The sequence below is a fragment of the Mus pahari genome, chromosome 17, assembly GCF_900095145.1.
Source record: "Mus pahari chromosome 17, PAHARI_EIJ_v1.1, whole genome shotgun sequence".
Lineage (NCBI taxonomy): Eukaryota > Metazoa > Chordata > Mammalia > Rodentia > Muridae > Mus > Mus pahari.
The window spans coordinates 18,030,663-18,048,906 of NC_034606.1; the positions used below are offsets into that span (position 1 = coordinate 18,030,663).

The window sequence follows — 18,244 nt, forward strand, 5'->3', positions numbered from 1 at the left end:
AATTGTACAAAAATTTTCTTTTCAATAAAATGTCAAAAACAAGCCAGGCAATGGTGGCACACATTAATCCTAGCATTTAGGAGGCAGAGGCATGCAGATCTTTGTAAATTCAAGGCCAGGCTGGTCTACATAGTGAGTTCCAACACAGCCAGAACTATATAGAAAGGCCCTGTAAAAATACATACATACATACATACATACATACAAAACATTTAAAACATATAGGAAGAAATATATATACCAATGCAAAATAGCTAAGTTACTACATTAGCAATCAGTAATGCTTAAATTTTATGTGTTAGCACGACAAGTAAAACGTCCCATGATAACCTAAGATCTTCCTGTAATATATTGGAAGCTTTCCTAGGGAGTGTGTAATACTGGGCACTCCAGGTCATCTACATAAAGTCAGTCATCAACCTAGGCTATGTAAGACCTTATCTGAAAAGAGAGGTAAGGATTGGGGCTTTTCTCATGTACTAAAAGGAAAGACTTTAAATCTTACCAAAATGCAGATAATGCTTTGGGACAAATAACTGTTTTCTATCAAATCCAGGTCTTTGAAGAACTCTACCTAGAGAAGGCTTGCATCTTCTGCATAGACTTACCAGGCTTCTGTGGCACTCCCTCAGTAATTCATTTGCTCAGATATTTACTGACTTAATTCTAGAGCCAAGACTCCTCTCTCATAAAATGAAGCCAAATGAATAAAGTCTATGCTTTCATGAGGTTCCAGTTTTTAGAGTAGCAAGTCTCAAATACAGGTTCCCTCTGTTCTCACCTGAAATGTGAGACGTTCCACACCAAGCAAGTTCCCAGTTCTCTCCCCACCGTGACCTTAGTGTGTCCGACCTTAGGATAAATCTACCTGAAGTTAGGACAGAAGCAGGAATGAAGGCTCTGAGACTTCTACTCTCCCAGGACCCTACCTATTGAGATTCCTAAGCCAGCAAGGCTTGCATCTTCGGTCAATCCGGGGTCGGGGTAGGGAGGCTGTTTTGTCTTATTTTTACTCATCTTTCATTAGATTATGCTCATCTCCAGCTGACCCCGAAGTCAGGAGTCAAGTCCAAACACTCCAATTTCTTTATGGAGACCAGCCTCATCCTACATCACCTCATTAAGACAAACTCCGACCTGTGATGTGATCAGAGGGCTGAATGTGAACAAAAGCCCTTCCTGTCACTCAAAGCCCTAAAAGTTCTAGGAGCTCTGGGACACAAACTGGGAACAAAAAAATAAACACACAGGTCCCTCTTCTAAACCTCTAAGTCCCTAAAACTGAGGGCCCCCAAAACTTCAGTACTGATAACTTCATGTCAGAAAATGAAACTGAGAAATTCTGACATTTCTCTATAAAAACAGTAATGAATACACTATGCATATGCATAAGCTATATTCTTATGAAAAATAACTTTCCAAAACAAAGTATTTGCTCATGGGTCAAAAAATGGCACTTTTAGACTTTTAGAAGAAAGTTAATTTTTAAAAATATTTTGTTCATTAAAATCATGATCTACGAATATCATGGAAATATTATTGATAATTTTTCTCACTGTAATTGCTTGAAATTAGCATTTTCTTACTGTTTAACTTCAAAGAGTTTTTGCTATTTTGAAATTTTTAAAATATACTTACTGATAAAATAATTTCTCTCCTAGACACACTGATAATCTTTTTTAAATAAACTGATTGCTTGCCAATGTACACAGATAAATAATTCATTTTAAATATTCTCTCACTATGTTAGGTTGTATAATATAAGGACTTTTGAATATATTTCTTAATGATTCATTTTTAATATTTTATGCTTTTACTATGCTTAACTCCCAAAGAATATTTTGTATGTTTTGAAACAATTTACTATTCAACATTAGATATAGGATCCTCAGTTATGGATAGTATTATATATTCATTAATGATATTTCTAGGGTATGAAAGGAAATGAATATAAAAGTTCAACAATTATTTTATGTATTATTTGATTCTCAAAATATTCAATATTCTTAATATGTTTGATGTATAAAATGCATTTAAATAATAAAAAATTTAAGAAAAAATATTTTATTCAGAACAGGAAAATCACAGTTTTACATTTCATAAATCTTTTTAATGTCTTATTTTGTAGAAAGCAGTTGGATTATGCCTGCCTTTGTATTCAATCTTTTTTATATCACTTATCACTGAGCATCTGGAACATCTACTGAGCACTCATGAAGGAATACATAACAAGCTGGCAAAGAAGTTTATGTATTATGAAAAGTCTGACCCTGGAGACTTTTAAAACAAGACATTAGTGACAATAAGGAAAACCAATCGTGATTAGTTTGTAAAAAATAATTATAAAAAAAGAGGTGGTGCAAGGAGGGACAAGAAGGTGGGCTTCACTAGGGGGTGCAGCAAAGACCATATGCAAAAAGAGCTGAAGCAGCAGCCACCTAGGGAAGACTCACGGGGCACAGCGGCTGCGCCCCGGGACACGGCTCAAATTGTCAACATCTACTTTTCATAAAATATGTAAGCTGGGTTTTTTTTATTATTAGTTTTTAGAATGTACATGTACCGAGCATTTGCCTGCATCTATGCCTGTACACAACATGTGTGCATGAAACCTGTGGAGGTAAAGAGGATGTGGGATGCCCTGGAAATGGAGCTACAGATGATTGTGAACTGCTATGTGGGAGCTAGAAACCAAATCTGGGTCTTCTGCAAGAGCAACCAGTATTCTTAACTACTGAGTCATCTATCCAGTCCCAGAAAATTGTCTATAAAGACATCAAAAACCACCTAGAGATGGTGGAGTTTAATGCCTACAACCCCAGATAATCAGGAACCTGAAACACAAGGATAACAAACTGGAGGCCAGCCTAAGGAACTTAGTGAGACTGCAGCAAATTAAACAAAAAGCTAGAAATACACCTCAGTGGGAGAAGGTTTCCCCAAGTTCAATTCCTAGCACTAATAAAGAAAGGAAGGGAGGGAAGGAGGGAGGGAGGGAGGTGGGATTGGGGGCGCCAACTTCAATCCCTAGCATAAATAAACAGGTAAATAAAGAAGAAGCTAAAGAAGGATGGGGGTGTTTGCCCAGGGTGAGTGGGCTGGCCTAGCATGTGTTCAATATCTGTATCACAAAACAAAGCAAACAAAAACATGCACCACCAAAACACCTCAGACAGCCAATGAATACCCGAATGCTCAGGACATCTAAAACAGAATGTTTAAAAAATAAAACACTTACTATGTGAATGTGTAAGGCTTTGACAAAAGAAATCATTAAAACCCTAGATTGATGAAATAGATTCAATTGCTGGTGAAGGGTAAAAGTTTATTACGCCCCAGTAGCTTAGAAACATTTGTATAGTTTGAATACTTTTTGAATTTGTGTTTGCACAGGTCCTGATTATTGTGTGAACTCATATGTTTGCCGATTGTTGTAGCTTTTTGCCAAGAATTTGTGGGCTTCGGTTGCTAGGCTACAGGTGAAAAACTTCCCTGGTAACCTGCTCCTGCACAGGACTCCAACCCCTCACCCCTCCTATACCCATTCTTTGTAAATCATCTCAAATCAGGAAGTTAGAACTTGTCAGATTGATGGCCCAGGGCTATGTGATTTGGAAATCCCCTATTCCATCCTCCCTTCTTCCCCCTTGAGGGTCCATAAAAAGAAGGATCTCTCTCCCTTTCGGGTTGACTCTACCCCCTGTGTGGGATACTAGTCGTCCCCAGAGCTCTGGAATAAAGCCTCGTGTGTGTGTGCCATCCTGGGACTAGAGCAAGGATCTCCCCATTTTCAGGAGTCCTACAAATGTACTTATGTGCTTTGATGAATAAGAATCCTCTTAGGATATCTGTATCATTAATTATAACAAGCATATGGTTGTTTTCTATTCAAAAGATATGAAATGCTAAAGTGAAGAGGAAGGTTTTAAAATACAGCAGTTGTAAAATAAAGCAGAACGAACTCAATTTCCTTTCTGGACAGTGCTGACTTACAGAGTAAGGTGGGCATAAGACCTTTAACACCTTTGGGGTGTCATAGAAGTTTTTATTGCTACTTTAATGCAAGTTGGGGAAGACAGGGTTTATTTCGCTTTACAGCTTACAGTCCATTACCCAGGGAAATCACAGAATGAGCTCAAGACTGAAACCCGGAGTCAGAGACTAATGCAGAGACCATGAAGAATGCTCCTTAATGGCTTGCTCGGCCTCTTTTCATAGACTTTCCAATACTACTTGCCCAGGAGATATACCATCCACAGTGAGATGGGTCCTCTCACACCAATCATCAATCAAGAAAATGACTATAGATGTGTCTACAGACCAATCTGGTAGGACAGTTTCTCAACTGAGTTTCCTTCTAGCTTGTGTTAAGTTGACATCAAATTAGTCAGTTCTGTTGTTAGTAAAATATTAGCTAAATAAAAGTTTGTTAGTATCTGGGCAGTAGGTAGGTATGCACACCTTTAGTCCCAGTGCTGGGAGGTAATCAGATCTCTGTGAGTAGGAGGCCAGCGTGGCCTACAGAGCAAACTCCAGGACAGCCAAGGCTACGCAGAGCTCAAAAAAAGTTTTTGTCTTAGGGTTTTATTACTGTGAAGAGCACCTGACCACAGCAACTCTTACAAAGAAAAACATTTAATTGGGGCTGGCTTCCAGGTTCAGAGGTTTAGTCCATTGTCATCACAGGGGAAGCATGGTGGCTTACAGGCAGACATGTGCTGGAGAAGTAGCTGAGTTCTACATCATAATTCACCAGCAGCAGAAGAGACCGAGACCGGAGGCTACCCTGAGGTAGAGTCTTCAAAGCCTACCTACCCCCTAGTGACTTGTTCTAAGAAAGTCACAACTACTCCAACAACGCCACACCTCCTAATAGTGCCAATCCCTATGGGCCATGGGAGCCATTTTTATTCAAATCACCAGTTTGCTAGTAAAATATCAACTAAATTAAAGTACAATTAAGTAGTCCTAGTCCTAAAAGAATGAAACCCACCCACAATACTACAGCCAAAGTAACTACTACTAAAATCTACCTTCTTACATTTTTTTGTTTTTTGCGATTATATAAACCATTTCCCCCTTTCCCTTCCTCCCTTCAAACCCTCCCATATACCCCTTTCTTCCCTACCCACTCATAGATAGATGCCTAAATACATAACAATATAGCCTGCTCCGTATGCATACTATTTATACCTGTTTTCAGGGCTAGCCATTGCGTGTGCTCTTCCCCAGGGAGAACTATTTCTCCCACCCTCAGCATTCCTTGGTTGTCTATAGTTCTTTGTGTAGGACGCCTCTTTTTCAGATGGTTATTTTACAATTCTATTCAAATGACATGCACAAACATCTGTGAATTATCGGACAACATGCACATGGACATATCACTACTATGAAAGCTATAAATGGAATACAGAGACTGGGTCCCAATAGCAGAGTGACCTGTTTAAGAGAAGCCTAACCTGAGTCACATATAAATCTGCAAACTAGCAATTCAACTTTGTACTATATTATTCAAAGGGAAGTGGCAGATAGCAGTACAGCACTTGCTTAGCCCACACATAGCCCAAGGTCCAATCTCTGCTAGCAGCAAAGAACTAAACTGATTAGAAATAAGATAAAAGTAGTAACACCAGGAAAAACAGATTTCTGCCTGTCCCTAAAAAGAACCAGTTGGTGCCTAAGTAGCTAGTTGTTAGCCTTTAGCAACTGTGATGGTTTGTATATGCTTGGCCCAGGGAGTGGCACTGTTGGGAGGGGTGGCCTTGTAGAAGTAAAGTTTGTCACTGTGGGTGTGGACTATAATACCCTTGTCCTAGCTGCCTGGGAGTCAGTATTCTAGTGCAGCCAGTTGTAGAACTCTCAGCTCCGCCTGTACCATGCCTGCCTGGATGCTGCCATGCTCCTGCCTTGATGATACTGGCTTGAAGCTCTGAACCTGTAAACCAGACCCAATTAAATGGTATCCTTTATAAGCACTGCCTTGGTTATGGTGTCTGTTCACAGCAGTAAAACCCTAAGACAGAATTCATTGTGCTTTATCTTTTATACGGCAGAGCTCACAGGGAGTGCTGGGTAACCGGTCTTGTGTAGCTAGAGTAAGCAAACACTGAAATGCTCATTCAGCTAATAGTTTAAAAAAAAAAAAAAAAAACTACACAAACACACTAAAATTATTAAGATATTTTAACGGCCAAAATTAAGTTAAAAAGTAAATCTGGTGGTATTAAATGATCACATTACATGTTGTACTTGTATTAAATATTACTACATTGGTTAGAAAAAGAAGCTACACCCTGAACTGGGTATGAAAATAGTTTCTCACAGTACATCTGGAGCAATCTGTGAAGAACACATTCCCGCTGTTTACCGCAGCCCCACACTTTAGGAAAATGGGAGATGGAGGAGGGAGACTACTTACCTTTAGAAAGAGAAAGCACAAGGCCAGGGATGACAGTCTCAGCTGCACGGCAGGGTCGAACGCTACCAAAGTTCCTTACCATCACTCGGCTCACACAGACCAGTCCTGCAGACCACACCGCACGGCTGAGTAAAACTTTATCCACCGTCTCTGTGATTCTGGTTGGAGCCATTGAGACAGCCTTCTCCATGTCAACAACTCAGCTGCCTTCATCCCTGCCTCTGCCTCCAAAGAGCTAGGATTACAAGGCCATACACCAGTCCTGGCCTTTTGGCCTTTTTAAGAGAGAAAAGACAGAATGTGCGTACGTCTGTCCAGAGACCAGAGTTGTTGGATCCCCTGTCAAGGGAGTCACACAAAGCTGTAAACCACCCAATGTGTGTGCTGGGAACTGAACTACAGTCTTCTGCAACATCAATGGACGCTCTTAACCATTCAGCCATCACTCCAGATCCCCACACTTAGCTATTTAGACTTTAAAATCAAACAATATGTCACACACAAAAAAAAAAGTTTCTCAAAATACAGCAACTCAAGAGGTGTGAACTTCAAATTGTGTGACTACCAAGCTCCCGATTTTCTCTACCAGCCCCACGGCTGCTTATAAATGCATTCTCTTCCACTGAGGTCATTCCCATTATTCCCTTAGCTATTCTGCACAGTGTATTTGTACAAGGAGTGAAAATAAACGTCCTTCCACAGCAAGGTCCCTCCCTGAGTTCCAAGTTCTCTACAACAGAGGCAAGATAGTGCCATATTCACCCAGTAAATAAACCCAGCTGGAAGCTCAGCAGTGCCGAATCTAGGCCCCTCCTCCTGCTGCTGCCTAGAGAGGGCCTAAGACAGGCTGGGCGTGCCTACTCCACCCTGCTAACTATCATGTAGCACCAATTAAGTCCGTAATAAGCATGAGCACCACATAACCAGCCCAGCAAACCTTCCGTCTCTGAGTGAAGGAAGGGTGCCAAGACCTGCTATCCCTCTACAATGCTTACATTCCTCCCAGACTGTTTTCCAGGCATGACAAAAATGTAAATTGTAGCTATTAAAAATCATCTACTTAAGTCAGAAGGTGGTGGTGCAAGCCTTTAAACCCAGCAGAGGCAGATGGATGGATCTCTGTGGGTTCGAAGCCAGCCTGGTCTACAGATTGAGTTCCAGGACAGCCAGGGCTCTGTTATGCAGAGAAACCTCGTCTCAAAAAACCAGAAAAGAAAAGAAAAGAAAAGAAAAGAAAAGAAAAGAAAAGAAAAGAAAAGAAAAGAAAAGAAAAGAAAAGAAAAGAAAAGAAAAAGCAAAGAAACAACACAAACTGAAGCAGCACTACTCAGGGTGTTCTGTGAAAGCTCTTAGAATACCCATTATCATGAACGCCCTTATTTAAAATCTGAATTTAAAAATGTAGAGGGCAACTAAACCAGGGCTGAGGTGCAGGTCAGTAATTCCAGCACTCAGGAAGTGGAGACAGCAGGATCAGGAGTCCAAGGCCAGCCTTGGCTACACAGCAAGCTTGGTTGGAATCAGCCTGGGCTCCATTACACGCCATCTCAGAAAACGAAATAGGATTGCTAACTCACTTTACTCAAACTAGTCTCTATTGGTTACACACATTCTCATGTAAGGGAACACTTTTCCTAGCTACAACCATGGTGATGTCCACCCAATGAGTTCTTTAAAAGTCCAAAGCAAAGCCAGTAGGCCCAAGCTGCCCCAGGCACTGGCCAGCTGAGGAGCTCAAGCTAGATACACAATTCCTAGCTGGCTCTCCTGGGCTCTGCAACTACTGGGAGGTAAGGCACACAGCCCCAACTCCTCACATCAATCTCTGTCAAAGAACAGCTATTACTATAGAAGAACTTTATTCAAAGGAAAGTATAGTGTCAAAAATCTCCCTTTAGCATATTCTGTAAAGTCAATCTCTAGACTTTCATTTAATCTGGCTTCTTTCACTGCCAGAGCTGTGAACTTGGCAGTTTTCTTATTTGGTTAAGCCTAGACCATTTTTTTCTAACACTGAACAAAGAAGGTAGTTATTGCCAAAATGTAAACTCAAAAAGCAGAAACCGGCATTAGTCTTAAATTTAACACATTTTACGGCTCAAGTGGGATAGGAGCGCCATTTCACAACTGGCTGAGTCAAAAAAGAAATGGAATTTAAATCATTGCTGTTAAGTTTTGATGTGAATAAACTTCAGTGACTTCAATGGTGAGGGTGGTTATTTTGACCCTGGCACATGAGACAGGTTACAAGGCTCTGCTATAGCTCATCAATACCACCTCTCTACTATTTCATTTTAAAAGGAGCACATTTCATGATTATTCTCTTGGATCTAATGCTTACTGATGGTTCACATTGTTCAAGTTAAATCTACTAATTGCTGTCAAAAACAGTACCGAAGCACAACCCCAATTCTTCAGAGTAAGAGTTCTCTAGTTCTACCATTAGTCCTACAGGGAGCAAAGGTACAACCAAACGTTCAAGTATACAAGCAAAATCAAATGTTAACTCATGAGCATGCTCAATCACAAGCTTTTGTAATATCATACGGAACGCCAACCTGGAATTTTTCCCAGGTGTAGCTGCAAAGTAATTAATTATCCAAAAGTAAAATTATCGAAAGAAAGGTTTATCTGGGCTGAATTTATTTCTTCTCTCATAAAAAGCAATAAATTAATAAATAAAATTCCCGAAACGTAACAAAATGTCTACTCCTTAAAATACTGCAGTACATTCAGATGTGCTGACTACTTATGAAGCCATTCTGGAATTTGGTACTTTAGTACTTGCTAAGCGAGGCCTAGGAAACAGGGTAGGTAACCCTGACCATTCATTAAAGAGTAATTAATTACAGCCATCTGGGAAAGATGGCTGGATAATGGTTCAGTTTCTTGCTCATTGTCCTCACGGTCTGTGTTCTATGTGCACATATTAATCACTCAGTTCAATGGGTGTGCAGATTAACAGACCTACTTTCAACATTCAAACATACTATAAACTAGGTATGGTGGTGCACACCGTTAAACCCCAGCACTTGGTAGGCAGAGGAAGGTTTGGGGGAGAGTCAGGCATTCCAGTACAGCCCTATACAAAGAGGCCCTGTCCTGGGGCGTGGCAGGTACTACAGTAAGCTCCTAAGGCTCCTAAGGAAGTTTGTCTTCCTGCTCAGGGATTACCTCTGAATGACCTGAGGATTATGTACACCCACGGAGAAGATGAGCCAAGTGTCTCTCCAAATCGGAAAGAAGAATTTAAACATTACACAGTGAGGTGCCTTTACTTTGGATCTAACAGTGATTTTTTTCCACAGGATTCTTGAGCATTAGTGCTACAGGTGTCTATAAGCAAGCTTCCTCAGCCAGCATTGTCCGGGACAGCTGTGAGGCAACTTACATGACATTCTTAGAACAGATGGGGAGAGGTAGACATGAAAGGAGGGCAATGCAGCTGTAACTACAGAGCTAAGACCTGACATTCAGGGTGCCAAGGAAACCCTCTGGGAATCAGCACAGACGCTCCCCAAGCTTGGGTGACTTAGGCAGAGTGGACTCACTCATATCAGGAATCAACTGAATCAATGCAACATGCATTCTAACAAGAACACCTCCTTTTAAAAGCAGAGAAAGATGTTTTTTAAGATAGTCACATTCAGATGGCAATGGAACTGAGACTGGAATTCTCTGCAGGTGGGAGAGTCAATGGCACTCGCTCGCCACAGGACCACTGAGGAAGGCAATGGGACAGACGCTCAGCACTATCAGAAACACAAGAGCCCCTGACTCCACTGACGACAACTCTATCTGTTAAAAACTAGGGAAAACGCTGGAACACTAATCCCTAACTCTTAATTTATAAGCCCCAACCCAAATTAATTTTCTTCTTTGTGATTTTTTCCAAATCTCCCTTACAATGAATGTTCAGAGCTTTTCTTCTTAAAAACTTTTTACGGAGCTTGTCACAAGGGGCATCTGTCACTTACATTAATGAAGCTAGTTGCTGGAGATAGGGATAAGAGACGGTACACGAAGTCCAAACAAAACCTCACACAATCATCAGGATCCACTGAGCACTAGTGATATTTAGAACCTTTACCTGGGAAGAAAATAAAACTTTACAATAACTATGTAGCTGATATGCCAACTCAAGTGGCAAAACCTTCCTATTTTGACTATGTTAAGCTGGATTACCACTATTTTTCTGAGTATAAATTGTTATATACTTGGTCTTGATACTAACACAGACTACTACTCTGGCATATGTAAGCAGCCCTTCTGACCTCTTAGTTTTAGTGAAGAGATAAAGCCTGGCATCAGTAAGAAAGGTATGTAAGTGACCTCTGCACTCTGCGCTTTCATCGCCCCTGGATGCAGCCATTTTAGAGGGACCGTCTAATAGCAGCTTACAGAAACAAGTCCTTAAATATACCACCGCATACCTTACCAAATGAGATACATCCAAGTATCATGGACTAGAAAGCATACAAAAATATAACTTTGAGCTATTTTTGAAGAAAAGGCAAACACAGTCAGCTATCACATAACTGCTAAAATCATCTAAGAACTATCTAAGATACATGAAAAAGTAGAAAAAGCTCACACATAAGAGACCAAATTATTTTTTAGAAACTGTTTTCTAACAACTGAAAAAGGAATACATTATTTTGTACATAATTTCTAACTCAGTGCTTCTCAGCCTTCCTGCTGTTCCAACCCTTTAATACAGCTCCTCATGTTGTAGTGACCCCCAACATAAAATCATTTTCATTGCCACTTTATAATTGTAATTTTGCTACTATTATGAATCATAATATAAATATCTGTGTTTTCCTATGGCCTTACACCACCCTGTGAAATGGCTGTTTGAACTCCCAAGGAGGTCATGACACACACGTTGAGAACCACTCTTCTAAATAATTTCCCCACTTTAGCATATATCAAGAGCCATGATCTGCGTTTTAGTTTCCTCATTTATGAGGCTAGCTATCATTTCTACCTGAGAACTTCTGAATCTACTCCCTTTGTGCCTGCCCTCTGTCCTTGCAAGCTCCCTGCCAAAAGAAAAAACCAAATCTCATTGGGGAAGCTGTAGTGTATCACGGTGAATCCCACAGTATACCCCTTTGTCTATACTTCTTTACTTGCACATATTCGTTATACTGAGCCACTGGTCTGATTCAAGTCCTCTGGTGTATTATCCTATCAATCCTATCAATACTGGATCCTCTCTGGAACTCCTCTTGGATGCCCTGTGTCATGGAGATTCTGCAGCTTGGGATCTGTAGGACTGGCCCCTTCGCACACTCCATCAGTTCAGATGGGATAGATGTTGGGGTGGATCGACCCAGGGCCAAACCTGGGCCTGAGTGGTAGCTGACCGACAGCCTGCCAGCTCTCCTGCACCCACACCACCAAGGTGAGCACCAGCACTGACCTGGCTACCTCACACCATGCTGGAGCTAGCAAGGGACCGGGTCAGCTCTCCCACTCTAACGCTCACCCCCAACTACCACAATCAGAGCCAGCTCTACCGTGGTGCCCAAGCAAGGTCCATGGCCAGCTCTAATTCTCATGACTTCAGTCAGCTCTTCTGCTCTCATGCCTTCAGGGCCAGCTCTCCCAAGATGCCCAGGTGAAGAGTGTAGCTCTGCACAGCCCTCAGATATTAACATGGCCCCAGGTAGCAACCCAGACCAGAGATGTCTGCCTGGCTTTTGGTAACAGACCCCTACTGCTATAGAGCCACTGACCTAGACATGGCCCTCAATGGCAGCCCTGGCCTTAAGTGACATCGAGGACTACTCACACCAGGCTGTTCCTCGCTACCCTCGAGTCTCCATTTCCACCTCTCTTCACTGTGCACACATCATTCTGCTTCCCGTTTTCTTCCATCTCTCCACTGCTTGCTTGTTCATCTTAGTGGCAACCTGGGGGCCCTCTGGGTGTCTGGGTCGTCTAAGGCTTGCCCACCCAGGTCCCGTGGCACCAGGGGAAGGTGATCTCGGGTGGGCTGTCTGCCTGGGCCCCGCAGCTGGACTCGGGTTTGTCTCAGGTTTGCACTATCAACCCAGGCCCGTGGTACCAGCTAATCTCCAAGTGACCTCTCTCCTGCTCCCCCATCTTTGTCTTCTGCAATGATGTCAGGGTCATTACAAACAGACTCAATGAAGAAGACCCTGTAACCATGTTCTTTAGCAAACTGCAGAATGAGGTTTCAGTTCTCTGGAATTGTTAGTAGCATCAAAAAAAAAAATGCAAATATAACCTTCCTCAGAGCTGAGATATTCTTTAGAGATGTTAGGGCATGCTGCTTCCTAATAGTTGGACCTCCATGTTGTCTGGGAGAAAGATTTCAGTCTCTGTACCTCACTGCCTATCATCAATACTGGCCTAAATTAAACACTTTAACTGTTTTGCCTACTACATGCTATGTTAGCTTCACAGGGATGTGGGTCTTGCCTCTGGCTGGTAAAAACACCATGATCACCACTGTGGATTAGTTGGTGAACTGTGGTATTGGATACCAGGCTCTCCTGCATTTACAGAACTCAAAGCAGGTTCACTGCATAGCATCAAAGAGGAAACCTGGAAACATCTGTTGGTTCCTGGGAAGGCTGAGGAAGTGCCCTTTTTAAGGGGTGTGTACAGTGGAGAAATATTAGCTACTGTAGTTGTCAAAGAAATTCCTGAGCCACCCAGAGATTTTTCTCTTCGGTCCAACCATATGTTCACCTTGCCCCAGGGGTCAGTACTAATATTAACAAGCCAGTGGATAGAAATGGCCACTTCTGTGAGACCATGACCAATTTATTCAACTTCTACCTAGCTTCAGTGCCGTTTCCTGATTTATCCTTGCCTCAGCTTGCTGAGTACTGGGGTTACAAGCTTGTATGACCAAGCCCCATTTTCCAAAAGCTTCCACTTTAGTTGTCTCCTGCCTAGGAGCGAATTTGTTCAACACTATAATCATAAAGGTTGACGGCTATGTTCTTACCCTTCTTTTTTTACCTTACCATAGTGTGAAAGCTGTCAAAAATCAAACCTGTATTTCTGAGTTTTGGACTTCTCATGGGTTAATGGCATGCAGTAAATAAGATACTTCCTAAATACTAGCCAGCAGCAGGTGCCCCAACTCCCACAGGCAAGTGAGCCAGCTTGTGAGGTGGAATCTCACACAGCCCATCTGATTTCAAACTGTTATGTAATTTAAAATGACGTTGAACTTCTGATCCTTCTACCTGCACCCCAAATGCTAGAATTACAGATGTATGCTACCATTCTCAGCTGAAAGGCAATTCTATTTACAATATTCTCAGTTAACCATAGGTTTGTAGGTAGGTAACACCGCTGTTCAGGTGCATGTGAATACTACTCTTAGAATAGGCGCTGGGGAAGAGTTGCCACACAAGCTGAGGCAAAGCTTCAGTACTCGCCCTAAAAGGTCAGGCTTGGTGCTTGTATCCAACATTGTAATCCTAGGGGGAAAAGAGCGCTGAATTCCCGTAACTCTGGCCCATCAGTCAGCCCAACTTGATCAGGAAGTCTCAGTTCCGAGTGGGCAGGTTTGTCCAGGACTACACTCTGTATCTGCAATGCCAACCTGACAGACAACATGTGCCTACTGGAAAGACAGAAGCATACCTTCTAGGGAGTAGCTAACTGTCTTCCGACTGGATTAGAGGCCTGCTCCACAGGCACAAACTTAATGACTGATAGGAGAATCCTGATCGAAAGCCTAAAATAGAACCTGCTCTTGCCACTTTGCTGAATGGACATGGTCAACTTGCCTTCCATAAATGTATGCTTGCCCAGGACCGGTGAGACACACCTTTAATCCCAACACTAGGAGACAGAAGCAGGAGTTCACTGATATACAGAGCGAGTCCCAGGACAGTCAAAGGCTAATATAATTAAGACCCTGTCACAAGGAAAAGGAAAAAAAAAAAAAAAGAAAAGTAAAACTATATGTATGCCCACAGATCTGAGCTGCTCTCAAGCTTGGTAACTGAAGCTTTTTTGAAGTGCATAACTGGTCAAAGTGTGAGACTTCAAGACTGAATGTTCAGCTCTAAATGGGACAGCCATGCCAACCCCACTACCACTGAGGCTCGGAGAACATCACAGAGGAGGAAGGAGGAAAGAATTGAAGTGGCAAACGATGGGAAGGAGTGCTGCAACTACTGTCTTCTGAACGAACATGTCACGGCTGTCATAGCCATGAACACGCAGAAGCTGGAGTTACTCCCACAAGCTTTTTTTTTCTACTTCAAAAGATTAATATTTACAAGCAATAACATCTTGCCCTGGCAGAAGAAAAGAAAATCTAAGCAGTCTATCAAACTGCATTCTTAATCTTCATTCAGATACACTTACTCTATCTAAAAGGTTAGAAATAATTCTAATAAAACTCTTTCATTCACAAAATGAAGTTAGAAATCCAAGAGGTAAGAAGCAGATTAAATCCAACAGCAAAAAACCAACTAGGAAGATAAACTACTCAAGGCATCTAAATTTCATGAATTTATTGATTATCTTTTTTGTTGTTGTTGTTGTTTTGTTTGTTTTTTCAAGACAGGGTTTCTCTGTGTAGCCTTGGCTGTCCTGGAACTCACTCTGTAGACCAGGCTGGTCTCGAACTCAGAAATCCGCCTGCCTCTGCCTCCCCAGTGCTGGGATTAAAGGCATGCACCACCACGCCTGGCTTGATTATCTTGATTATAAGATTGAATGCATTGATTATAAAAATAAATACCTCAAGGCATTCTTAAAAAACTATGCTCCAATATGAATCAAGAACTTATATTCCTAGAGATAATACAACTGGTTGTAGCCACTAGTAATATGCCAGAAGCATACATAATCAGTATGAAACTAATATCTGGGTCCATCCATGCCTATGTATAGTCATGGTGGTAGGAATGGAACGTGTCTACACTGCTCACCAAGACTGTGAGCACATGGTGTGTAACTAAAGATAGGTAATCCATAGCTGGGTTGGGCAAGGTAGGAGAGGCAGAGGCGGGTGGAGAGTTCAAAGTTCAAGGCCAGCCTGGTCTACATACATAGTTCTAGGACAGCCAAAACTACAGAGAGACCTTGTCAAAAAAAACAAAAAAGATAACCCAGAATTCTAAATGAATTAAGAACACATCTAAGGCATACAGATTCAAATTAAACTATAGATGAAAATCATTGCTCTATTAAGCCACATGTGGTAATAATATATATGACACGGAGAAAAAGAGGAATGCCACAGACAAAAAAAAAAAAAAAGACAAACTGCAGGACCTAGTCAGGGAATGACTAACTGGCCACAGGTGAACATCCTTCTGAACAAAGTGAAGAAAGAACTGGGAAAAAAACCTCAACACAAACCAACAACACGTAAGGAAGAACTACACCTTGGTGGACCGTGAATTCACTGAAAACATCTAATGAAGGGATTTAGGATTTGAGCGTTTAAATTAAGTGGATGAGAAAAAAATTACGATATCATTAAAGGAAATACCAAGATTTGAACTAAGGACCAGCATGATGGCTCACTAAGTAAAGGCACTTAAGCATCTGAGTGTCCCTTTTTATGACTTATCAGAGTCACTCACAAACTTCTGAGTGATTATGATTTGTCAGGACCCCTGATAATTAAGAGGCCCCTTTGACTGAAGACATGAGTATTTTTATCACTGAAAAGTGTATCTTCATAGTAAACTATCAACACCTAAACTTCTAACACAATCTCTTAGGAAGAGCAGTAATCAGTCCCCAGATTGAAAACAGTGAACCATGAATCCAGAAACTAAGAATAAGTGTCTTGACTTTCCCAGGCCCACTGCCTGCTGTTGAACTCTAATGGCCCTGTCTGTTTCCACCTGCAGCAATCTTATTGCCTCAAGTATCTTAAGGCACCCTAACACTGCTCCTGTTGAGACTATAGCACTGCCCCTTGTTAGACAGCTCGGCAGTTACAAGACTGCCCTAAAAGTATGTTTTACTCTGTCTTGTTTGACATTCCCACTACATAGCCCAGGCTGATAGACAACTCCCCAGAATCCTGCTGTACTTTCCCATGTGCTGGGATTACAGGTGTGTACCACCATGTCCAAACCCAGTCCTAAAATATATACCTGTAATTACATCTACCAAGCAGATTTATAACACCTACCTGTTGACTTTTACAACTCAAGAAAACAAGTAATTCAAAGACTGGTTTCGAATTATACAAAAATGCAGTTAAGACATAAGTTATGACTTAAAATACTTTCCAAGTGTTGAAATGGTACTTCTACAAGTCCACCCACCAACTAATTTGCAATCATTAAACATGTATTGTTTATTCCTAAAGGCACCTGCCTCAAAAAGCTATTGAAAGCTGAAAAAAAAAGTCAGCTAAGTAAATGAGATAGCATTGCTATTTCAAAGTACTATGCAAGTGGTATATAAGTGGGGGCATAAAGCTTTCCAAACTTAAGCTCTTCCCTGCGTCTTTCAAACTCTGACATCCACAGATATTACAGTCAATAACAAGCACAGCTTACAGTCTCACATGCTCACCACAGGTCACCACATAAAGGTTTTTCACATAATCCAAAAGATGCACCAATGCAGAACTACTACTCACTCCCATGTGGACACATAAGGTAACTAACTAAAGCTGGTCAAGGCCAACTTCTTAGGGCCACGAAGACTAAGTCTATAAGCATCAGGTTATATTTTAAAAACAAAAACAAAAAACCTCGTGACAATCTAACTAACTAAACTATATTCCAAAGTGAAGTTACTAATAATTTCCACTTAAACAATGCCTGCTGCAATCACAATTTTCACATGAATTTTAAAAATCACTACTACAAGGGTCTTTGCTAATGGAAAAATACCTAAAATCTGGTTTGAGAGAAAAGGGGTGCTTTTGGGGGGGGGGATTAGAAGAAGACTTTTTTCTTTTCTCTGTGGTTTTCTTTTTGAGACAGGATCTCAGTCCCAAGTGACCTCAAACTCGTGGAGCTCTGCCTGCCTCGGCCTCATCTGTGCTCGGAGTAAAAGATAGGAGCCACCACAACCTTCGGGAGGAAGGTTCCTAAAGCTTAGAATCCCACATCATTTTAGATTCGCATATTTCCTCTTCCATCCATTTCCTTCCCCCGGGCTTTCACAGATAGTCTAGACCATGGGTGTTATCCATTAATATACTTACGGCTGTGTTCTATGGCTTCTTGGGTTCACACTGAACCCCGGTTCTGCAATCCCAGGTAAAGTCTGTCAAGCACCGTGACACAGTAAATCTATTGGGAATGCACTTGGCAAAGCCTCTCCGGGAAGCCAAGGTGTTTCCTTCCCCTCGCTCCCCTTCCGAGAGCCCCCAAACAGAGCCCTAAATCCTTCCCATCACAACTGTCACTCCGCTGTAAGCCGTCCTCTCCTGAGCCTCTAAACACAAGACCACGCCAAGCTGCCCCATACCCCGATTCCGGCCCCGTTTCTCAGCACCCTGGTCTCTCTTCGTTAGACAGGGAAGGCTGCGGTGTCGTTCGAGCAAAAGTGAAGATGAAGGAGAAGGGCGCTGAGGGGAGAGCGCGGTCAGCCTGCTCCTGGGGAAGGCGGCAGGAAGCGCGCCCGGCAGGGATCAGCCTCACACGTGGGCCTGTAGCCGCGAACCGCACTCACCAGGCCGTCGATCTGAACCTGCTTCACGGCCGAATCTCCCGAGCCGCCTTTGCCTTTGCCCTTCCCCACCGCGCCGCCAGCAGAGCTGGAGGAGGTGGCGGTGGAGCCGGTGCCTTCCTTGCGCGACGCCATGTTTCCAGCCAGACAGGAAGAAAGAGAAGCGTGAGGCAC

The 18,244-nt window shown here is 42.1% G+C and overlaps 1 protein-coding gene across 1 annotated transcript in view; it reads right to left on the reverse strand.

Moving 5' to 3' along the window:
• Positions 1-18,244, reverse strand: part of Eif3h (eukaryotic translation initiation factor 3 subunit H) — an 81,429-nt gene extending 63,185 nt beyond the window's left edge. Inside the window, exon 1 of the mRNA XM_021216465.2 lies at positions 18,074-18,244. Coding sequence (XP_021072124.1) covers positions 18,074-18,205 — 132 coding nt within the window. The 5' untranslated portion in view covers positions 18,206-18,244. The remainder of the gene's footprint in view (positions 1-18,073) is intronic.